The 24759-nt window shown below is 43.4% G+C and overlaps 3 protein-coding genes across 3 annotated transcripts; all 3 read right to left on the bottom strand.

Annotated features, from left to right (window-relative positions):
* Positions 1–7802: 7802 nt before the first annotated feature.
* LOC145802367 (uncharacterized) lies at positions 7803–8669 on the bottom strand. Its single transcript, XM_082895074.1, has 2 exons — positions 8480–8669; positions 7803–8038 (listed from the first exon to the last, which is right to left on the bottom strand). The coding sequence occupies exons 1-2, from the start codon at positions 8667–8669 to the stop codon at positions 7803–7805; spliced, it is 426 nt and encodes a 141-aa protein (XP_082751200.1).
* A 1293-nt stretch (positions 8670–9962) lies between these two features.
* LOC145802366 (uncharacterized) lies at positions 9963–11483 on the bottom strand. Its single transcript, XM_082895073.1, has one exon. It carries the CDS (start codon positions 11481–11483, stop codon positions 9963–9965), a length of 1521 nt encoding a protein of 506 aa, XP_082751199.1.
* Positions 11484–15413: 3930 nt separating this feature from the next.
* On the bottom strand, positions 15414–18187 carry LOC145802365 (uncharacterized). Its single transcript, XM_082895072.1, has 3 exons — positions 16693–18187; positions 16044–16099; positions 15414–15959 (listed from the first exon to the last, which is right to left on the bottom strand). Exons 1-3 carry the CDS (start codon positions 18185–18187, stop codon positions 15414–15416), a joined length of 2097 nt encoding a protein of 698 aa, XP_082751198.1.
* Positions 18188–24759: the final 6572 nt, after the last annotated feature.

Here is a 24759-nt window from a genome sequence, read left to right as displayed (position 1 = left end):
GGGCATTTCGGGGGTGAAAAATCAAAGCAGGCCCTGAACCACTATGTGGCTCACACGGACAATTCCCCATGACAAATAGGACTTCTAAGAATTAACGGAACGTAATTCGGAGCCGTTGGTTGAGAGTTAGAGCCAAATACGCCATAAACTTAGTCAAAAAAGGGCATTTCGCCGGCGAAAAACCAAAACAGCCCCCGAACCACCGTGTGGCTCACACAGACAGCTCCGCCATGACGAATAGTACTTGTCAGAATTGATGTAACGTAATTCGGATTCGTAGGTTAGGAGTTAGAGCCGAATACGCCTAACACTTAGTGGTAAAAGGTCGTTTCGAGGACGAAAAATCAAAACAGGCGCCGAACCACCCTGTGGCCTACCCGGACAGTTCCCCCATGACGAAAAGAACTTGTTAAAATTTACGAAATGTAATTCGGACTAGTAGGTTGGGAGTTAGAACCAAATGCATCCAGAACATAGTCGAGAAAGGGTGTTTCAGGGGCGAAAAATCAAAACAGCCCCTGAACGATAGTGTGTCTCGAGCGGATAGCTTCACCATGACAAATTGGACTTAGGAGAATTGACGGAACGTAATTTGGACCCGTAGGTTAGGAGTTAGAGCCGTGTCGAAAAAGGGTGTTTCAGGGGCGAAAAATAAAAATAGCCACCCAACAACCGGGTGGCTCACGCGGATAGTTCCCCCATGACAAATAGGACTTGTGAGAATTGATGGAACGTAATTCAGACCCGTAGGTTGGGAGTTAGAGCGGAATACCCCCTAAACTTAGTCGAAAAAGGGCATTTCGGGGGCAAAAAATCAAAACAGCTCCCGAACGACTATGTGCCTCGCATGGATATCTCGCCATGACAAATAGGACTTGAGAGAAATGACGGAACGTAATTCGGACCCGTAGGTTGGGAGTTGGAGCCGAATATGCCCTAAACTTATTCAGAAATGGGTGTTTCGGAGGCAAAAAATCAAAACTGCCCCCGAACCAGTGTGTGGCTAACACGAACAGTTCCCCCATGAGAAATAAGACTTGGGAGAATTGACGGAACGCAATTCGGTCCCGTAAGTTTGCAGTTAGAGCCGAATATGCCCTAAACTTAGTCAAAAAAGAGCATTTCAGGGCCGAAAAATCAAAACAGCCCCCGAACCACCATGTGGCTCATACGGACAGATCCCCCATGGACAATAGGACTTGTGAGAATTGACAGAACGTAATTCGGACTCGTAGGTTAGGAGTTAGGGCCGAATATCCCCGAAACTTGGTCGAAAAACGGCGATTCATGGGTGAAAAGTCAAAACTGGACCCGAACAACCGTGTGCCTCACACGGATAGCTTCGCCATGACAAATAGAACTTGTGAGAATTGACGGAACGTAATTCGGAAGCGTAGGTTGGGAGTTAGTGCCGAATACGTCCAAAACTTATTTGAAAAAGGGCATTTCGTGGGCGAAAATTCAAAACAGTGCCCGAACAACCGTGTGGCTCACACAAATAGCTTCACCATGAAAAATAGGACTTGTGAGAATTGAGGGTAATTCGGACCCGTAGGTTGGGAGTTAGAGCCGAGTGCCCCCTTAACCTTGTCGAAAAAGGGCATTTCGAGGGCGAAAAATCAAAACAGCACCCGAACCACCTTGTGGTTGACACAGATAGTTCTCCCACGACAAATAGGACTTATGGGAATTGACGGAATGTAATTCGCACCCGTAGGTTGGGAGTTAGAGCCGAATACCCCTGAAACTTAGTCGAAAAATGGCGATTCGTGGGTGAAAAATGAAAACAGCACCCGAACGACTGTGTGTCTCCCACGAATAGTTTCGCCATGACAAATAGGTCTTGTGAGAATTAACGGAACGTAATTTGGACCCGTAGGCTGGGAGTTAGAGCCGAATACGCCCTAAACTTTATGGAAAAACGGCGTTTCGGGAGCGAAAAATCAAAACATTCCCTGAACTATCGGGCGGCTCACAGGGACAGTTCCCCCATGACAAATAGGACTTGTGAGAATTGACGGAACGAAATTCGGACCCATAGGTTGGGAGTTAGAGCCGAATAGCCCCTAACCGTAGTCGAAAAAAGGCATTTCGGGGGCAAAAAATCAAAACAGCCATCGAACCATCGTGTGGCCCACACAGATAGTTTCCCCATGGCAAATAGGACTTGCAAAAATTGACGGAATGTAATTCGGACCCGTAGGTCAGCAGTTAGAGCAGAATACGCCCTAAACTTAGTCGAAAAAGGACGTTTCGGGGGCGAAAAATCAAAAAAGCTTCCGAACCAAAGTGTGGCTCACACGGACAGTTCCCCCATGACAAATAGGACTTGCGGAAATTGACAGAACGTAATTCAGACCCGTAGGTTGGGAGTTAGAGCTGAATACGCCCCAAACATAGTCGAAAAAGGGTATTTCGAGGGTTAAAAATCAAAACAGCACCCGAGCCACTGTGTGGCTTTCACGGACAATTCCGCCATGACAAATAAGATTTATGAGAATTGACAGAACATAATTCGAACCCGTAGGTTGGGAGTCAAAGCCGAATAACAACTAAACTTAGTCGAAAAAGGGCGTTTTGGGGGCGAAAAATCAAAACCACTCCGAACAACCGTGACGCTAACACGGACAATTCCCCCATGACAAATAGGACTTGTGAGAATTGATGGAATGTAATTCGGACTCGTAGGTTTGGAGTTAGAGCCAAATACCCCTAAACTTTGTCGAAAAAGGTCGTTTCGGGGGCGAAAAATCAAAACAGCCCCCAAACCACCGTGTGGCTCAAATGGACAATTAACCCATGAAAAATAGCACTTGTGAGAATTGACTGAATGTAATTCGCACTCAGAGGTCAGGAGTTACAGCCGAATACACCCTAAACTTAGTTGAAAAAGGGCGTTACGGGGGCGAAAAATTAAAGTAGCCCCCGAACCAGTATGTGGCTCACACGGACTGTTCCCCCTTGATAAATAGGACTTTTAAGAATTAACGGAACGCAATTCGGACCCGTAGATTGGGAGTTAGAGCCGAATACACCCTAAACTTAGTCGAAAAAGAGCATTTCGGGGCCGAAAAATCAAAACAGCGCCCGAACCACCGTGTGGCTCACACGGACAGCTCCGCCATGACAAATAGGACTTGTGAGAATTGACGCAACGTAATTCGGATCCGTAGGCTAGGAGTTAGAGCCGAATACGCCAAAAATTTAGTGAAAAAAGGGCATTTCGGGAATGAAAAATCGAAACAGGCCCCGAACCACCGTGTGGCCCACACGGATAGTTCCCCCATGACAAATAGGACTTGTGAAAAATTACGAAACGTAATTCGGACCCGTAGGTTGGGAGTTAGAACCAAATACGTCCAGAACTTAGTCGGGAAAAGGCGTTTCAGGGGCGAAAAATCAAAACGGCCCCTGAACAATAGTGTGTCTCAAGCGGACAGCTTCGCCATGACAAATAGAACATAGGAGAATTGACGGAACGTAGTTTGGGCCCGTAGGTTGGGAGTTAGAGCCGAATACGCCGTAAACTTTGTCGAAAATGGGCGTTTCGAGGGCGATAAATTAAAACAGCCCCCCAACAACCGTGTGGCTCATGGGGATAGTTCCCCCATGACAAATAGAACATGGGAGAACTGATGGAACATAATTTGGACCCGTAGGTTTGGAGTTAGAGCCGAATACCTCCTAAACTTATTCGGAAAGGGTCGTTTCGGTGGCAAAAAATCAAAACCGGGCCCGAACCAGCGTGTGGCTAAAATGGACAATTCCCCCACGAAAAATAAGACTTGTCAGAATTGACGGAACGCAATTCAGACTGGTAGGTTTTCAGTTAGAGCCGAATACACCCTAAGCTTAGTCGAAAAAGGTCATTTCGAGGCCAAAAAATCAAAACAGCCCCCGAACCACCGTGTGGCTCATACGCACAATTCCCCCATGATCAATAGGACTTGTGAGAATTGACAGAACGTAATTCGGACCTGTAGGTTGGGAGTTAGAGTGGAATACCCCCTAAACTTTGTCGAAAAACGGCATTTCGGGGGCGAAAAATGAAAACAGCCCCCGAACGACTGTGTGTCTCACATGGATAACTCGCCATGACAAATAGGACTTGGGAGAAATGACGGAACGCAATTCGGACTTGTAGGTTGGAAGTTAGAACCGAATACACCCTAAACTTATTCGGAAATGGGCGTTTCGGGGGCAAAAAATCTAAATCGCCCCCGAACTAGCGTGTGGCAAACATGAATAGTTCCCCCATGATAAATAAGACTTGTGAAAATTGGTTGAACGTAATTCGGCCCCGTAGGTTTGTAGTTAGAGCCGAATACGCCCTAAACTTAGTCGAAAAAGGCCGTTTCGGGACGAAAAATCAAAACAGCCCCCGAACCACCGTGTGGCTCACACGGACAGCTCCCCCACGACAAATAGGACTTTGTGAGAATTGATGAAACGTAATTCGGACCCGTAGGTTGGGAGTTAGAGCTGAATACCCCCTAAACTTAGTCGAAAAGGGGCGTTTCAGGGGCAAAAAATCAAAACAGCACCCGAACCGCCGTGTGGTTTACACGGAAAGTTCCCCAATGACAACTAGGACTTGTGAGAGTTGACGGAACGTAATTTGGACCCGTAGGTTGGGAGTTAGAGTCAAATACGTCCAAAACTTAGTCGAAAAAGGGCGTTTCGTGGGCAAAAATTAAAAACAGTCGCCAAACAATCGTGTTCTCACACAAATAGCCTCACCATGAAAAATAGGACTTGTGAGAATTGACGGAACGTAATTCAGACCCGTAGATTGGGAGTTAGAGCCGAATACCGCCTAAACCTAATCGAAAAAGGGCATTTCAGGGGCAAAAAATCAAAACAGCACCCGAACCACCTTGTGGTTCCCACAATCAGTTCTCCCATGACAAATAGGACTTGTGAGAATTGACGGAACATAATTCGCACTGCTAGGTTGGGAGTTAGAGCCGAATACCCCCGAAAAAATGGCAATTTCTAGGTGAAAAATGAAAACAGCACCCAAATGGCCATGTGTCTCACACGGATAGCTTCGCCATGACAAATAAGACTTGTGAGAATTGACAGAACGTAATTCGGACCCGTAGGTTGGTAGTTAGAGCCGAATACCGCCTAAACCTAGTCGAAAAAGGGCGTTTCGGAGGTGAAAAATCAAAACAACCCCCGAACGACTGTCTGTCTCATACGGATAGCTCGCCATGACAAATAGGACTTGGGAGATTAACGGAACGTAATTCGGACCCGTAGGTTGGGAGTTAGAGCCGAATACACCCTAAACTTTGTGGAAAAGGGGCGTTTTGAGAGCGAAAAATCAAAACAACCCCCGAACTACCAGGCGGCACACAGGGACAGTTCCCCCATAACAAATAAGACTTGTGAGAATTGACGGAACGTAATTCGCACCCATAGGTTGGGAGTTAGAGCCGAATACCCCCTAATCGTAGTCGAAAAGGGCATTTCGGGGCAAAAAATCAAAACAGCCTCTGAACCATCGTGTGGCCCACACGGACAGTTTTCCCATCACAAATTGGACTTGCAAAAATTGACAGAATGTAATTCGGACCCGTAGGTCGGCCTTTAGAGCTGAATACGCTCTAAACTTAGTCGAAAAAGAACGTTTCGGGGCGAAAAATCAAAAAAGCCTCCGAACCAACGTGTGGCTCACACAGAAAGTTCCACTAGGACAAATAGCACTTGCAGAAATTGATAGAACATAATTCGGACCAGTAGGTTGGGAGTTAGAGCAGAATACGCCCCAAACTTAGTCGAAAAAGGGCGTTTCGGGGGTTAAAAATCAAAACAGCACCCGAGCCACCATGTGGCTTTCACGGACAATTCCCCCATCACAAATAGGACTTGTGAGAATTGACGGAACATAATTCACACCCATAGGTTGGGACTTAGAGCCAAATAACCCCTAAACTTAGTCGAAAAAGGGCGTTTCAGGGGCGAAAAATCAAATCAGCCCCGAACCACCTTGTGGCTAACACGGACAGTTCCCCTGTGACAAATAGGACTTGTGAGAATTGACGGAACATAATTTGGACTCGTAGGTTGGGAGTTAGAGCTGAATACGCCCTAAACTTTGTGGAAAAAGGTCGTTTCGGCGGTGAAAAATCAAAACAGCCCCCGAACCATCGTGTGGCTCAAATGGATAGTTCCCCCATGACAAATACGACTTGTGAGAATTGACGGAACGTAATTCGGACACGAAGGTTGGGAGTTAGAGCCAAATACCACCTGAACTTAGTCAAAACAGGGCGTTCCGGGGGTGAAAAATCAAAGCATCCCCTGAACCACTATAGGGCTCACACGGACAGTTCCCCCATGACAAATAGGACTTTTAAGAATTAACGGAACGTAATTCGGACCCATAGGTTGGGAGTTATAGCCGAATACGCCTAAACCTAATCGAAAAAGGGTGTTTCAGGGGCAAAAAAACAAAGCAGCGCTTGAACCACCGTGTGACTCACACGGACAGCTCCGCCATGACAAATAGGACTTGTGAGAATTGACGCAACGTAATTCGGACCCGTAGGTTGGGCGTTAGAGCCGAATACGCCCTAAACTTTGTTGAAAAAGGGCGTTTCGGGCGCAAAAAATCAAAACAACCCCCCAACAATCGAGTGGCTCACGCGAATAGTTCCCTCATGACAAATAGGACTTGTGAAAATTGACGGAAAGTAATTCGGACTCGTAGGTTGGGAATTAGAGCTGAATACCCCCAAAACTTAGTCGAAAAATGGCATTTCGGGAGCAAAAAATCAAAATAGCCCCCGAACGACTGTGTGCCTCACACGGATCACTCGCCATGACAAATAGGACTAGGAAGAAACGACGAAACGTAATTCGAACGCCTAGGTTGGGAGTTAGAGCCAAATACGCCCTAAACTTATTCGGAAATGGGCATTTTGGAGGCAAAAATTCAAAACCGCCCCCGAACCAGCATGTGGCTAACACGGACTGTTCCAACATGACAAATAAGACTTGTGAGAATTGACGGAACGCAATTCGGATTCGTAGGTTTGTAGTTAGAGCCGAATACGCCCTAAACTTAGTCGAAAAAGGGCATTTCGGGGCCAAAAAACCCATACAGCCAATGAACCACCGCGTGGCTCACACGGACAGTCCCCCCATGAACAATAGGACTTCTGAGAATTGAAGAAACGTAATTCGGACCCGTAGGTTGGGAGTTAGAGCCAAATACCCCCTAAGCTTAGTCGAAAAACGGCATTTCGGGGGTGAAAAATCAAAACAGCCCCCGAACGACTGTGTGTCTCTCACCGACAGCTCGCCATGACAAATAGGACTTGGGAGAACTGACAGAACATAATATCGGGGTGTCAGTTTACCCCTTTTTCCGAATCTTGGATGTCCTTTCATTGGGGTAACTTTCACAAAAACATGACTGTCCACGTCAAACTCCAAATTCCTTCGCCGGTTATCTGCATAACTCTTCTGTCTACTTTGGGCAGTTTTCAATCTTTCTCAAATAATTTTAACTTTTTCCGTTGTCAACTGGACAATCTTTGGCCCTAATAATGGCCTATCTCCAACCTCAGCCCAACACACGGGAGAACGACACGGTCTTCAATACAGAGCTTCGTAGGGTGCCATTTCAATACTCGAATGGTAACTGTTATTATACGCAAACTCAACCAACGGCAGATGGGTTTCCCAACTTTCCTGAAAATCCAGAACACACATTCGAAGCATATCTTCTAGCGTCTGAATCGTCCTCTCGGATTGTCCATCTGTTTGAGGGTTGAAAGCTGTGCTAAACTTTAATTCTGTACCCATTGCACCCTGCAGACTTTGCCAGAACCTTGAAACAATTTTGGATCTCTGTCTGACACAATTGAGACCGGAACACCGTGAAGCCTTATAATTTCATTCACATAGATCACAGCAAGTTTATCTGCATTATACTGAGTCTTCATAGGCAGGAAGTGAGCGAACTTTCTCAATCGGTCGACAATGACCCATATAGAATTCATCCCTCGAGGTGTCCGTGGTAAGCCTACAACAAAATCCATGGTCAGATGTTCCCATTTCCATTCCGGGATTGGAAGGGGTTGTAATAATCTTGCTGGTTTCTGATGCTCTGCTTTTACTTGCTGACATTGCAAACACTTAGAGACAAACTCTGCGATCTCTTTTTTCATACTTGGCCACCAAAAATTTTGTTTCAAATCCCGGTACATTTTGGTACTTCCTGGATGCATTGTAACTCTTGAGGCATGTGCTTCTTCCATCAATTTCTGTTTAAGTTCTAACATATTAGGAACATATACTTGGTTTTGAAATTTAAGCACAGAATCTGTCAAAGTGAACCCCAGTTTCGGTTTTGTCTCCATTTCATCACATATCTTCTTTAGAGCTCCATCCTCCATTTGGCGTAGTTTAATCTCCTCAAGTAATGTCCGTTCGGCCATCATTGTTGCCACTGTTGCTTCTTAACCATGTATCACCAAGTCGACCCCCATCTTATTCAGCTCACTTATCAACTCCTTTTTCTCTGTCAGTAGACTTGCCAAATTTCCCACATTTTTCCGACTAAGTGCATCTGCCACCGTGTTGGCTTTACCAAGATGATAGTGGATCTGTAAATCATAATCCTTAATAAGTTCCAACCACCGCCGCTGGCGCATATTCTACTCTTTTTGGGTAAAAAGGTATTTGAGACTTTTATGGTCGGTATAAATGTCGCAAGTAGTCCCATACAGATAATGTCGCCAAATCTTTAAAGCAAAAACTACTGCGGCTAGCTCAAGATCATGCGTGGGGTAACTCTTCTCATGGGGTTTAAGATGGCGAGAAGCATAAGCGATGACTCTTCCACTTTGCATAAGCACACAACCAAGTCCTTTATGTGACGCATCACTGTAAATCACAAATCCCTCAGTACCAGACGGTAAGGCAAGGACCGTAGCTGTAGTCAACTTCATTTTTAATTCTTGGAAAGCAAATTCCTGCAGTTCTGACCATTCAAATGCAACTCCCTTTTTAGTCAACTGTGTAAGTGGTACAGCAATTTTGGAAAAATCCTGAACAAATCTCCTATAATATCCAGCTAACCCCATAAAACTACGCACTTCAGTCACATTAGTAGGAGTCGGCCAGTTCACAATCGCCTCAATCTTGTTGGGATCAACAGAGACTCCTTCCTTAGTTATAACATGTCCCAGAAAGGCCACTTCACGTAGCCAGAATTCACACTTCTTTAGCTTTGCGTACAACTTCTTTTCTCGGAGGGTTTGAAGAATTAAACGAAAATGATTCTCGTGAACTTCTGCATTCTCTGAGTAAATGAGGATATCGTCAATAAAAACCACTACAAACTCATCTAGATAAGGTTTGAAGACACGGTTCATCAGATCCATAAATGTTGCTGGTGCGTTAGTAACTCCAAAGGGCATAACTAGAAATTTATAATGACCGTATCGGGCTCGGAAAGCTGTCTTTTCAACATCATCAGCTTTAACTTTCAATTGGTGGTATCCGGACCGTAAATCAATCTTGGAAAAAACCTGCGCCCCTCGTAATTGATCAAATAAATCATCGATCCGCGGTAATGGGTACTTATTCATGATTGTTACTTTATTAAGCTCCCGGTAGTCTATACATAATCGGAGTGTTGCGTCTTTCTTTTTCACAAATAGGACTGGTGCACCCCACGGGGACACACTCGGGCGGATAAACCCCTTATCCAGTAGGTCTTGCAACTGAGTCTTCAATTCCCTCATTTCAGCTGGTGCCATTCGATACGGGGTTTTAGAAATGGGTTGGATTCCCGGTAGCACTTCAATCGTGAACTCGATTTCACGGTCTACTAATTCTCCTGGCAATTCTTCCGGAAAGACGTCCGAAAATTCGCAGACAACTGGAATCGCATCTGTATTCGCATTTATTGTTGGCCCTTCCAAAACACTACATAAATACCCCTAACACCCTTTCTGAATTAATTTACAAGCCCTTGCTGCAGAAATCACATACGGTGGAGGAGTTACTCCCTGTCCTTGAAAAGTAAATTCTGATTGCCTCGGAGGGTGGAATTTGATTTGCTTCGTGAGACAGTCTATAGTGGCACTATATTCACCCAACCAATCCATTCCCAGAATAATGTCAAAAGAAGTCATGTCAAGTGGTAATAGATTAGCATATACACGGATATCCCCAATGAGAAGTTCACAAGCAGAATAGACAGAAGTACAGATCATGGAATTTCCCATAGGTGAAGATACATACAACACATAAGTCAATTCTTCTTCAGGTTTTTCTAATTTTTCCGCAAATAATTTTGACACGAAGGAACAGGTAGAGCCAGAATCAAATAAGATGTAAGCAGAATGACCATGAACCGTAAATGTACCTAACACCACTGTTGTTGCATTCTGTACATCTCCCGGAACCAACACAAATACCCTGCCTTGCCTCGTAGTGTCCTTATTGTTAGCAGGTTTAGCAGCTGACTTGGCATTAGGAGTCAGTGTAGACCCTGCTGAGCTTGTGGCAGCCTTATTACCAGTTTGTTGATTCTTTTGCGGACAGTCTTTTATCAAATGACCCGTTTTGCCACATCGAAAGCATGCTCCAGACAATCGGTGACAAATCCCACGATGCCTCCATCCACATTCTGGACGCACACGAGCTAAATTTTGAGGAGAAGTAGTGGTGCTGGAGCTCCCTGAATTTTGCTTCTTGTTTGGTGGAGTAGTTGACCCCTTGAACCATTGGTTGTTCTGCCTCTTACCTTTCCATTCAGAAATTTGAGTCCGAGCAGCAATATTCCTTTCTACTATAACAGCCCTTTCTAACACATCAATGTAGGTAGGCAACTTCAACACATTAACTCGGTCCAGAATAGTACCTCGCAACCCTCCTTCGAATTTTCGCGCCTTCTTATATTCTGTATCTACCATGTGAGGTGCAAACCGGGCTAATTTTGCGAATTGAGCTTCATATTCGGCAACAGTTTTGTTTCCTTGTCTCAATGTTTCGAATTCGGTCACCTTTTTGTCTCGCATACTCTGGGGAAAATATTTATCGTAAAACAGCGCCAAGAACCTGTCCCATGTCAACCCCTGATGCATTGTTCTTGTAAGCATCCACCACCTCCGTGCTTCATCTTCAAGAGTGAAAGCAGCAAGTTGCACCTTTTGAACTTCAGTATAAGGGAAAACTTTGAATAATTTTTCTATCCCTAACACCCATGCCTCAGCCTTCATTGGTTCAATTCCTCCTTTAAACGATAGTGGTTTCATCTTTTTAAACTCCTTTGTAAGTGTAATGGTGTGGTCCTCAGCGTGAAAATCTTGCACTACAGGTGGGGGTACTGCTGGTGGTGGCGGCTGTGGCTGTTGTTGTTGCTGTAGAGTTTCCGCCATTTGCATAATCATTCTTTCCATCCTGTCCAACTGTGTTGAGGTAGCATCTTCCTGATCTTCGGTCCTTGTTCTCACCATAGTCTACAAAATAATCAAGTACAACATACACAAAACAGTACAATAGACATTGGTCATCATCATTAGCATTAGCAGAAAACATTTAACGTTGCTATCAATCTTCCTTTACTACATGATGCCTACATCTTTCTAGACATCCTGAAACTCAATGAATCCGTGTGTGAGATAGCAACTCATGCTCTGATACCACTTGTCACACCCCAAACTTGCCCCTAGAATTTCGGGCATGACCTACCCAGAAACAGACACTTATCCTGCTATATAAAACTATCTGGGGCCTGAACAGAAGCGTTAACATAATAGAAAAACATGCAGACACATCCATTAAGCTACTACAAATATGCTAGGACCACGACTCGGAATTAAACATCTAGCGAACATGCATCTGAGATTAAGTTATATACATATTTACAAGTCCAGCCCAGAGGTTGGGCATATAACAAACATTAGATACAAATCGACTTCAGCCCACAAAACATTAGTACAAAATGACAAAGTCTAGCAAAACTGCACTAGCATGCAAAGGGCTTCTCCAAGTGCCTGGTTGTCCTTAGGTTGACAAAAGAGAGATGGTAATGATGCTAGGAATGACCTCCAAGTTGATTACCTACAGAATCAGACAAAATTACAGGGTGAGACAAGCTTAGTGAATAATAGCACTTAAGCAGTTTAATAACTAACTTTAACCACAATGCATAATAGTGCATTCACAAAAATGAAATCCAAATAATGAGTCTGATATTGTTTTACTTTCAGAACGGCCTTGGGCCTGGTATTACAGTTATAACAGAACGGCCTACTGGCCCTGAAATATAGAACAGCCTTTCGGCCCAGAAGTATATTGAACAGCCTTTCGGCCCAGAAATGTACTGAACAACCTTTCGGCCCAAAAATGCACAGAACAGCCTTTCGGCCCATAAATATACAGAAATGTAGTCAACCTTACATTGTCACCAAGTTCTGATCAATATATATGTTAATGTCATGTCTACCAGAAAACAGAATGGTCATAACAGATACTAACGGTAAATAAATGTACATTCTGTGTACTATTACGCACAGTGTTGTTGTGGAGCGGTGGTTCCTCCGGTGGTGTGTCCTACACACATAGATAACACATATTAGTTTCTTTTTTCTTTTAAACCATTTCTTACATTATTACATTTCAATTGCATGTACAATCATAAACAGGTATCAAACACAAATTTCGAAAAGAGCTGAGGGTTAAGCACGTAAAACGGAGCGAACGGAATTTCCGACCTAGGCCGCACGTGCGGTCCCCCTCCACTGCTCGAGCGGCCAAAAACAGTATGCTTCCCCGTTTTTTTTCCTCTTCTCCGCACGTGCTGCCTGGCCCCTGTTTGGTAGTTCAACCTTCATACAAAACATGCATGAGGTCCAAAATAGATTCTTTATATACCAAAACATGGTTCAAAATCATGTAATTAAGGGTACATCCACACAACTATTTGAATCATGGAAGATCAATTAATCATCACCACAACCTATGTCTCTTACATACACACACATATATATATAGCTATATTTATACACATATGGGTTCCAACATGGTAATTCAAGAAACAAAATTGAGTTAACACAAGCAAGTAGTAGAATCATCTTACTAATAAATCAATACATCCAAAACCCTCATTACAACTCTAGGGTACACCATAACTAGCAATTCCTTCTCCAAATTAAAAAGAAAGGGTCGAATTTGGGAAACTTAGACTTACCTTGAACTTCACTATCTAGATCTCCCTTCAATCTCACAAGTCTTTACCTTCTTTCATGAGCTACTCCTCACAACCCTTCTCTTAACTAAGTTCCTCCTCCAGCAGATATTTCTAGTTTTTTGATCAAGCTTAAGAGGCCTTAACTTGACATATTCATCTATAAGATCATATAAGACAAAATTCAATCGTTTAATCATTCCGAAATTGAAATTTCGTAAACATGCTTAATATTACTTAAAAATTACACTAATCACAGATATATAACCAATTTCAGATAATTAAGCCATTAAGACTTCCAATTTCTGATTCAAACAGTTTAAGTGCGACAGATAATTTCCTTATTCAACAAATAGGAACTCATATATCCAAGTTTCACTTAATTCAACGTAATTTCACATAGAGTTTCACAATGAGCATTCAAAAGCACAGAATAAAGGGCTGAAAAGATACCAGAATCATGTACGAGGGTCGGGTTATTACACTCTCCCCCCCTTAAATAAGTTTGGTCCTCCAAACTTGTTTTACCTTAGGACGGAAATAGATGCGGATATTGGTGTTGCATTTCATCTTCCTTTTCCCAAGTTGCCTCGGTTCCGTAATGCTCTTGCCATTCCACTTTTACCATTGGAATTTCTCAGTTCCGTAACAGTTTCACTTGACGGTCCAGAATTCAAATTGGTTTTTCCTCGTATGTTAACTTGTCGATCAACACAATTTGGTGATAATCAACAACATGTGACGGATCTGGAAGGTATCCTCGAAGCATAGAAACATGGAACACGTTATGAATCTGACTCATATGTGGTGGAAGGGCAACTCGGTAGGCTACTGGACCCACTTTTTCTAAGATCTGGAAGGGACCAACATATCGGGGTGTCAGTTTACCCCGTTTTCCGAATCTTGGATGTCCTTTCATTGGGGTAACTTTCACAAAAACATGACTGTCCACGTCAAACTCCAAATTCCTTCGCCGATTATCTACATAACTCTTCTGTCTACTTTGGGCAGTTTTCAATCTTTCTCGAATAATTCTAACTTTTTCAGTTGTCAACTGGACAATCTCTGGCCCTAACAATGGCCTATCTCCAACCTCAGCCCCACACACGGGAGAACGACACAGTCTTCCATACAGAGCTTCGTAGGGTGCCATTTCAATACTCGAATGGTAACTGTTATTATACGCAAACTCAACCAACAGCAGATGGGTTTCCCAACTTTCTTGAAAATCCAGAACACACATTCGAAGCATATCTTCTAGCGTCTGAATCGTCCTCTCGGATTGTCCATCTGTTTGAGGGTGGAAAGCTGTGCTAAACTTTAATTCTGTACCCATTGCACCCTGTAGACTTTGCCAGAACCTTCAAACAAATTTTGGATCTCTGTCTGACACAATTGAGACCGGAACACCGTGAAGCCTTATAATTTCATTCACATAGATCACAGCAAGTTTATCTGCATTATACTGAGTCTTCACAGGCAGGAAGTGGGCGGACTTTGTCAATCGGTCGACAATGACCCATATAGAATTCATCCCTCGAGGTGTCCGTGGTAAGCCTACAACAAAATCCATGGTCAGATGTTCCCATTTCCATTCCGGGATTGGAAGGGGTTGTAATAATCCTGCTGGTTTCTGATGCTCTGCTTTTACTTGCTGACATTGCAAACACTTAGAGACAAACTCCGCGATCTCTTTCTTCATACTTGGCCACCAAAAATTTTGTTTCAAATCCCAGTACATTTTGGTACTTCCTGGATGAATTGTAACTCTTGAGGCATGTGCTTCTTCCATCAATTTTCGTTTAAGTTCTAACATATTAGGAACACATACTCGGTTTTGAAATTTAAGCACAGAATCTGTCAAAGTGAACCCCAGTTTCGGTTTTGTCTCCATTTCATCACATATCTTCTTTAGAGCTCCATCCTCCATTTGGCATAGTTTAATCTCCTCAAGTAATGTCCGTTCGGCCATCATTGTTGCCACTGTTGCATCTTGACCATGTATCACCAAGTCGACCCCCATCTTATTCAGCTCACTTATCAACTCCTTTTTCTCTGTCAGTAGACTTGCCAAATTTCCCACATTTTTCTGACTAAGTGCGTCTGCCACCGTGTTGGCTTTACCAGGATGATAGTGGATCTGTAAATCATAATCCCTAATAAGTTTCAACCACCACCGCTGGCGCATATTCAACCCTTATTGGGTAAAAAGGTATTTGAGACTTTTATGGTCGGTATAAATGTCGCAAGTAGTCCCATACAGATAATGTCGCCAAATCTTTAAAGCAAAAACTACTGCAGCTTGCTCAAGATCATGCGTGGGGTAACTCTTCTCATGGGGTTTAAGCTGGCGAGAAGCATAAGCGATGACTCTTCCACTTTGCATAAGCACACAACCAAGTCCTTTATGTGACGCATCACTGTAAATCACAAATCCCTCAGTACCAGACGGTAAGGCAAGGACTGGAGCTGTAGTCAACTTCATTTTTAATTCTTGGACAGTAGAATCCCACGGTTCCGACCATTCAAATGCAACTCCCTTTTTAGTCAACTGTGTAAGTGGTACAGCAATTTTGGAAAAATCCTGAACAAATCTCCTATAATATCCGGCTAACCCCATAAAACTACGCACTTCAGTCACATTAGTAGGAGTCTGCCAGTTCACAATCGCCTCAATCTTGTTTGGATCAACAGAGACTCCTTCCTTAGTTATAGCATGTCCCAGAAAGGCCACTTCACGTAACTAGAATTCACGCTTCTTTAGCTTTGCGTACAACTTCTTTTCTCGGAGGGTTTGAAGAATTAAACGAAAATGATTCTCGTGAACTTCTGCATTCTCTGAGTAAATGAGGATATCGTCAATAAAGACCACTACAAACTCATCTAGATAAGGTTTGAAGACATGGTTCATCAGATCCATAAATGCTGCTGGTGCGTTAGTAACTCCAAAGGGCATAACTAGAAATTCATAATGACCGTATCGGGTTCAGAAAGCTGTCTTTTCAACATCATCAGCTTTAACTTTCAATTGGTGGCATTCAGACCGTAAATCAATCTTGGAAAAACCATGCGCCCCTTGTAATTGATCAATTAAATCGTCGATCCGTGGTAATGGGTACTTATTCTTGATTGTTACTTTATTAAGCTCCCGGTAGTCTGTACATAATCGGAGTGTTCCGTCTTTCCTTTTACACTCAGGCGGATAAACCCCTTATCCAGTAGGTCTTGCAACTGAGTCTTCAATTCCATCATTTTAGCTAGTGCCATTCGATTCGAGGTTTTAGAAATGGGTTGGATTCTCGGTAGCACTTCAATCGTGAACTCGATTTCACGGTCCACTAACTCTCCTGGAAATTCTTTCGGAAAGACGTCCGGGAATTCACAAACAACTGGAATCGCATCAGTATTCGCATTTATTATTGGCCCTTCCAAAACACTACATAAATACCCCTAACACCCTTTCTGAATTAATTTACAAGCCCTTGCTGCAGAAATCACATACGGTGGAGGAGTTACTCCTTGTCCTTGAAAAGTAAATTTTGATTCCCTCGGAGGGTGGAATTTGATTTGCTTCGTCAAACAGTCTATAGTGGCACTATATTCACCCAACCAATCCATTCCCAAAATAATGTCATAAGAAGTCATGTCAAGTGGTAATAGATTAGCATATACACAGATATCCCCAATGAGAAGTTCACAAGCAGAATAGACAGAAGTACAGATCATGGAATTTCCCACAGGTGAAGATACATACAACACATAAGTCAATTCTTCTTCAGGTTTGTCTAATTTTTCCGCAAATAATTTTGACACAAAGGAACAGGTAGAGCTAGAATCAAATAAGACGTAAGCAGAATGACCATGAACCGTAAATGTACCTGACACCACTGTTGTTGCATTCTGTACATCTCCCGGAACCAACGCAAATACCCTGCCTTGCCTCGTAGTGTCCATATTGTTAACAGGTTTAGCAGCTGACTTGGCATTAGGAGTCGGTGTAGACCCTGCTGAGCTTGTGGCGGCCTTATTACCAGTTTGTTGATTCTTTTGCGGACAGTCTTTTATCAAATGACCCGTTTTGCCACATCGAAAGCATGCTTCAGAAAATTGATGACAAATCCCACGATGCCTCCATCCACATTCTGGACACAGAGGAGCTGAATTTTGAGAAGAAGTAGTGGTGCTGGAGGTCCCTGAATTTTGCTTCTTGTTTGGTGGAGTAGTTGACCCCTTGAACCATTGGTTGTTCTGCCTCTTACCTTTCCATTCAGAAATTCGAGTCCGAGCAGCAATATTCCCTTCTGCTATAACAGCCCTTTCTAATACATCAACGTAGGTAGGCAACTTCAACACATTAACTCGGTCCAGAATAGTACCCCGCAACCCTCCTTCAAATTTTTGCGCCTTCTTACATTCTGTATTTACCATGTGACGTGCAAACCGGGCTAATTCTGCGAATTGAGCTTCATATTCGGCAACAGTTTTGTTTCCTTGTCTCAATGTTTCGAATTCGGTCACCTTCTTGTCTCGCATACTCTGGGAAAAATATTTATCATGAAACGGTGCCAAGAACTTGTCCCATGTCAACCCCTGATGCATTGTTCTTGTAAGCATCCACCACCTCCGTGCTTCATCTTCAAGAGTGAAAGCAGCAAGTTGCACCTTTTGAACTTCAGTACAAGGGAAAACTTCGAACAATTTTTCTGTCCCTAACACCCATGCCTCAGCCTTCATTGGTTCAATTCCTCCTTTAAACGATGGTGGTTTCATCTTTTTAAACTCCTTTGTAAGTGTAATGGCGCGATCCTCAACCTGAAAATCTTGCACTACAGGTGGGGGTACTGGTGGTGGTGGCGGCTGTGGCTGTTGTTGTTGCCGTAGAGTTTCCGCCATTTCCATAATCAATCTTTCCATCTTGTCCAACCGTGCTGAGGTAGCATCTTCCTGATCTTTGGTCCTTGTTCTCACCATAGTCTACAAAATAATCAAGTACAACATACTAAAAAGAATACAATAGACATTGGTCATCATCATTAGCATTAGGAGAAAACATTTAACGTTGCTATCAATCTTCCTTTACTACATGATGCCTACATCTTTCTAGGCATCCTGAAGCTCAATGGATTCGTGTGTGAGATAGCAACTCGTGCTCTGATACCACTTGTCACTCCCCAAACTTGCCTCTAGAATTTCGGGCATGACCTACCCAGAAACAGACACTTATCCTGCTATATAAAACTATCCGGGGCCTGAACGGAAGCGTTAACATAATAGAATAACATGCAGACACATCCATTGAGCTACTACAAATATGCCAGGACTACGACTCGAAATTAAACATCTAGTGAACATGCATCTGAGATTAAGTTATATACATATTTACAAGTTCAACCCAAAGGTTGGGCATATAACAAACATTAGATACAAATCGACTTCAGCCCACAAAACATTAGTACAAAATGACAAAGTCTAGCAAAACTGCACTAGCATGCAAAGGGCTTCTCCAAGTGCCTGGTTGTCCTTAGGTTGACAAAAGAGAGATGATAATGATGCTAGGACTGACCTCCAAGTTGATTACCTACAGAATCAGACAAAATTACAGGGTGAGACAAGCTCCGTGAATAATAGCACTTAAGCAGTTTAATAACTAACTTTAACCACAATGCATAATAGTGCATTCACAAAAATGAAATCCAAATAGTGAGTCTGATATTGTTTTACTTTCAGAACGGCCTTGGGCCTGGTATTACAGTTATAACAGAATGGCCTACTGGCCCAAAAATACAGAACAGCCTTTCGGCCCAGAAGTATACTGAACTGCCTTTCGGCCCAGAAATGTACTGAACAGCCTTTCGACCCAGAAATGCACAGAACAGCTTTTCGGCCCAGAAATATACAGAAATGTAGTCAACCTTACATTGTCACCAAGTTCTGATCAATACATATGTTAATGTCTTGTCTACCAGAAAACAGAATGGTCATAACAGATATTAATGGTAAATAAATGTACATTCCGTGTACTATTACTCACAGTGTTGTTGCGGAGCCGTGGTTCCTCCGATGGTGTGTCCTACACACATAGATAACACATATTAGTTTCTTTCTTCTTTTAAACCATTTCTTACATTATTACATTTCAATTACATGTACAATCATAAACAGGTATCAAACACAATTTCTGAAAAGAGCTGAGGGTTAAGCACGTAAAACGGAGCGAATGGAATTTTCGTCCTAGGCCGCACGTGCGGCCATAACCTCCACTCGTGCGGACATGTACCACACGTGCGGTCCCCCTCCACTGCTCGAGCGGCCAAAAATAGTATGCTTCCCTATTTTTTTTCCTCTTCTCCACACGTGCAGCCACGACCTCCGCACGTGCGACCTGGCCCCTATTTGGCAGTTCAACCTTCATACAAAACCCCATGTTTGGCGATCATGCATGAGGTCCAAAATAGATTATTTATATACCAAAACATGGTTCAAAATCATGTAATTAAGGGTACAACCACACAACTATTTGAATCATGGAAGATCAATTAATCATCACCACAACCTATGTCTCTTACATGCACATATATATATATATATACCTATATTTATACACATATGGGTTCCAACATGGTAATTCAAGAAACAAAATTGAGTTAACACAAGCAAGTAGTAGAATCATCTTACCAATAAATCAATACATCCAAAACCCTCATTACAACTCTAGGGTACACCATAACAAGCAATTCCTTCTCCAAATTAAAAAGAAAGGGTTGAATTTGGGAAACTTAGACTTACCTTGAACTTCACTATCTAGATCTCCCTTCAATCTCACAAGTCTTTACCTTCTTTCATGAGCTACTCCTCACAACCCTTCTCTTAACTAAGTTCCTTCTCCAGGAGATATTTCTAGTTTTTTGATCAAGCTTTAGAGGCCTTAACTTGACATATTCATCTATAAGATCATATAAGACAAAATTCAATCGTTTAATCATTCCGAAATTGAAATTTCGTAAACATGCTTAATATTACTTAAAAATTACGTTGATCACAGATAAATAACCAATTTCAGATAATTAAGCCGTTAAGACTTCCAATTTCTGATTCAAATAGTTTAAGTGCGACAGATAATTTCCTTATTCAACAGATAGGAACTCATATATCCAAGTTTCACTTAATTCAACGTAATTTCACATAGAGTTTCACAATGAGCATTCAAAAGCACAGAATAAAGGGCTGAAAAGATACCAGAATCATGTACGAAGGTCGGGTTATAACAGAAAAATGAAAACAACCCTCGAACCACCGTGTGGCTCACTCAGACAGTTCCTTCATGACAAATAGGACTTGTGAGAATTGACAAAACGTAATTCAGACCTGTAGGTTGGGAGTTAGAGCTGAATACCCCCTAAACTTAGTCGAAAAAGGGCGTTTCGGGGGCGAAAAATCAAAACATCCTCCGAACCGCCATGTGGCTCACACAAAAAGTTCCCCAATGACAAATAAGACTTGTGAGAATTGACGGAACGTAATTCGAACTTGAAGGTTGGGAGTTAGAGCCGAATACGTTCAAAACATAGTCGAAAAAGGGTGTTTCATGGACGAAAATTCAAAAAAGTCCCCGAACAACCGTGTGGCTCACATAAATTGCTTCACCATGAAAAATAGGAGTTGTGAGAATTGACGGAACGTAATTCAAACCTGTAGGTTGGGAGTTAAAGGCGAATATCCCCTAAACCTAGTCGAAAAAGGGCATTTCGGCGGAGAAAAAACAAAACAGCACCTGAACCACCTTGTGGTTCCCACAGACGGTTTTCCAATGACAAATAGGACTTGTGAGAATTGACGGAACGTAATTCGCACCCGTAGGTTAGGAGTTAGAGCCGAATATCCCCGAAACTTAGTCAAAAAATGGCGATTTGTGGGTAAAAAATGAAACAGCACCCGAACGACCGTGTGTCTCACACGGATAGCTTCGCCATGACAAATAGCACTTGTGAGAATTGATGGAACGTAATTCAGACCCGTAGGTTGGGAGTTAGAGTCGAATACCCCCTAAACTTAGTCGAAAAAGGGCGTTTCGGGGGCGAAAAATCAAAACAGCCCCCGAAAGACTGTGTGCCTCACACGGATAGCTCACCATGACAAATAGGACTTGAGAGAAATGACGAAATGTAATTTGGAGCCGTAGGTTGGGAGTTAGAGCCGAATACGCCCCAAACTTTGTCGAAAAAGGGCGTTTCGAGGGTTAAAAATCAAAACAACACCCAAGCCACCGTTTGGCTTTCACGGACAATTCGCCCAAGACAAATAGGACTTGTGAGAATTGACGAAACGTAATTCGGAACCATAGGTTGGGAGTTAGAGCCGAATAACCCCTAAACATAGTCGAAAAAGAGCATTTCGGGGGCGAAAAATCAGAACAGCACCCGAACCACTATGTGGTTAACACGAACAGTTCCCCCATGACAAATAGGACTTGTGAGAATTGACGGAATGTAATTCGGACCAGTAGGTTTGCAGTTAGAGCTGAATACGCCCTGAACTTAGTCGAAAAAGGACGTTTCGGGGGCAAAAAATCAAAATAGCCCCCAAACTACCGTGCAGCCCTTAGGGACAGTTCCCCCATGACAAGTAGGACTTGTGAGAATTGACGGAACATAATTCGGACTCGTAGGTTGGGAGTTAGAGCTGAATACCCCTTAAACTTGGGCGGAAAAGAGCGTTTCGGGGGCGAAAAATCAAAACAGCGCCCGAACCACCACGTAGCTCACACGGACAGCTCCCCTATGACAAATAGGACTTGTGAGAATTGACGAAACGTAATTCGGATCCGTTGGTGAGGAGTTAGAGCCGAATGTGCCCTAAACTTAGTAAAAAAGGGTGTTTTAGGGACGAAAAATCAAAACAGGCCCCGAACCACCCTGTGGCCCACACGGACAGTTTCCCCATGACAAATAGGACTTGTGAAAATTTTTGGAACGTAATTCGGACCCGTAGGTTGGGAGTTAGAACCGAATACGTCTAGAACTTAGTCGAGAAAGGGCGTTTCGCAGACGAAAAATCAAATAGCCCCTGAACGACGGTGTGTCTCATGCAGATAGCTTCACCATGACAAATAGGACATAGGCGAATTGACGGAACGTAATTCGGACCCATAGGTTGGGAGTTAGAGCCGAATACGCTGTAAACTTTGTCGAAAAAGGGCGTTTCGGGGGCGAAAAATCAAAAGAGCCCCTGAACAACCGTGTGGCTCACGCGGATAGTTCCCCTATGACTAATAGGACTTGTGAGAATTGATGGAACATAATTCGGGCTCGTAGGATGGGAGTTAGAGCCAAATACAACCTAAATTTAGTCAAAAAAGGGCCTTTGGGGGCGAAAAATCAAAACCGCCCCCGAACGACTGTGTGTCTCACACGGATAGCTCGCCATGACAAATAGGACTTGAGAGTAATGACGGAATGTAATTTGGACCCGTAGGTTGGGAGTTAGAGCCGAATACACCCTAAAGTTATTCGAAAATGGGCGTTTTTGGGGCAAAAAATCAAAACCGCCCCCGAACCAGCGTGTGGCTAACACAGACAGTCCCTCCATGACAAATAAGACTTGTGCGAATTGACAGAATGCAATTTGGACCCGTAGGTTTGCAGTTAGAGCCCAATACGGCCTAAACTTAGTCGAAAAAGGGCGTTTCGGGGCCAAAAATTCAAAACAGCCTCCGAACCACCGTGTGGCTCACACAGACAGTTCCCCAATGAAAAATAGGACTTGTGAGAATTGACAGAACGTAATTCGGACCCGTAGGTTGTGAGTTAGAGCAGAATACGTTGAAAACTTAGTCGAAAAATGGCATTTCTAGGCGAAAAATCAAAACAGCCCTGAGCCACCATGTAGCTCACACGGACAGTTCCCCCATGATAAATAGGACTTGTCAGAATTGACAGAACGTAATTCGGACCCGTAGGTTGGGAGTTTGAGCCGATTGCATCAATAACTTAGTCGAAAAAGGGCGTTTCGAGGGTGAAAATTCAAAACAGTCCCCGAACAACTGTGTGGCTCACACAGATAGCTTCACCATGACAAATAGGACTTGTCGGAATTGACGAAATGTAATTCGGACCCGTAGGTTGGTAGTTAGAGCCAAATACACCCTAAACTTAGTTGAAAAAGTGCATTTCGGAGGCGAAAATTCAAAATAGCCCCCGAACGGCCATGTGTCTTACATAGATAGCTTCGCCATGACAAATAGGACTTGTGAGAATTGTCGGGACGTAATTCGGACCCATAAGTTGGGAGTTAGAGCCGAATACGTCCAGAACGTAGTCGAGAAAGGGCGTTTCAGGGGCGAAAAATCAAAACAGCCCTTGAACAACCGTGTGTCTCACACGGATAGCTTCCCCATGACAAATAGGACTTAGGAGAATTGGCGGAACGAAATTCGGACCCGTAGGTTGCGAGTTAGAGCCGAATACGCCCTAAACTTTGTCGAAAAAGGGCGTTTCGGGGGCGAAAACTCAAAACAGCCCCCAAACCACCGTGCGGCTCACGCGGATAGTTCCCCCATTACAAATAAGACTTGTGAGAATTGACGGAACGTAATTCAGACCTGTAGGTTGGGAGTTAGAGCCGAATACCCCCCAAACTTAGTCGAAAAAGGGCGTTTCGGAGGTGAAAAATGAAAACAACCCCCGAACCACCATGTGGCTCACAGGGACAGTTCCCCCATGACAAATAGGACTTGTGAGAATTAACGGAATGTCATTAGGACCCGTAGGTTGGGAGTCAGAGTCGAATATGCCCCAAACTTAGTCGAAAAAGGGTGTTTCGGGGGTGAAAAATCAAAAGAACACCCGAGCCACCGTGTGGCTCACACGGACAATTCCCCCATGACAAATAGGACTTGTGAGAATTGACAGACATAATTTGGACCAGTAGGTTGGGAGTTAGAGCCGAATACCCCCTAAACTTAGTCGTAAAAAGGCAATTCGGGGGCGAAAAATCAAAACAGCCCCCGAACAATCGTGTGGCTCACACAGTAAGTTCCCCCATGACAAATAGGACTTTTAAGAATTAACAGAACGCAATTCGGATCCATAGGTTGGGAGTTAGAGCCGAATACGCCCTAAACTTAGTCGAAAAATGGCATTACGGGGGCGAAAAATTCAAAACAATCCCTGAACCACCGTGTGGCTCACACAGACAGTTCCCGCATGGCAAATTGGACTTGGGAGAATTGACTGAACGTAGTTCGGACCTTTAGATTGGGAGTTAGAGCCGAATACACCTCAAACTTAGTGCAAAAAGGGCGTTTCGAGGGTGAAAAATCAAAATAGCAACCGAACCACCTTGTGGCCCACACGGACAGTTCCCCTATGACAAATAGGATTTCTGAGCATTGACGGGACGTAATTCGGACCCGTAGGTTGGGAGTTAGAGCTGAATACGTCCAGAAGTTAGTCGAGAAAGAGCGTTTCAGGGGTGAAAAATCAAAACAGCCCCTGAACAACCGTGTGTCTCACACGGATAGCTTATCCATGACAAATAGAACTTAG

This window comes from Camellia sinensis, chromosome 11 (assembly GCF_055761805.1).
Source record: "Camellia sinensis isolate YWXY chromosome 11, ASM5576180v1, whole genome shotgun sequence".
Classification (NCBI taxonomy): Eukaryota; Viridiplantae; Streptophyta; class Magnoliopsida; order Ericales; family Theaceae; genus Camellia; species Camellia sinensis.
Note: the sequence above shows the minus strand (reverse complement) of the source record. Positions and strands in the feature narration are given on the sequence as shown.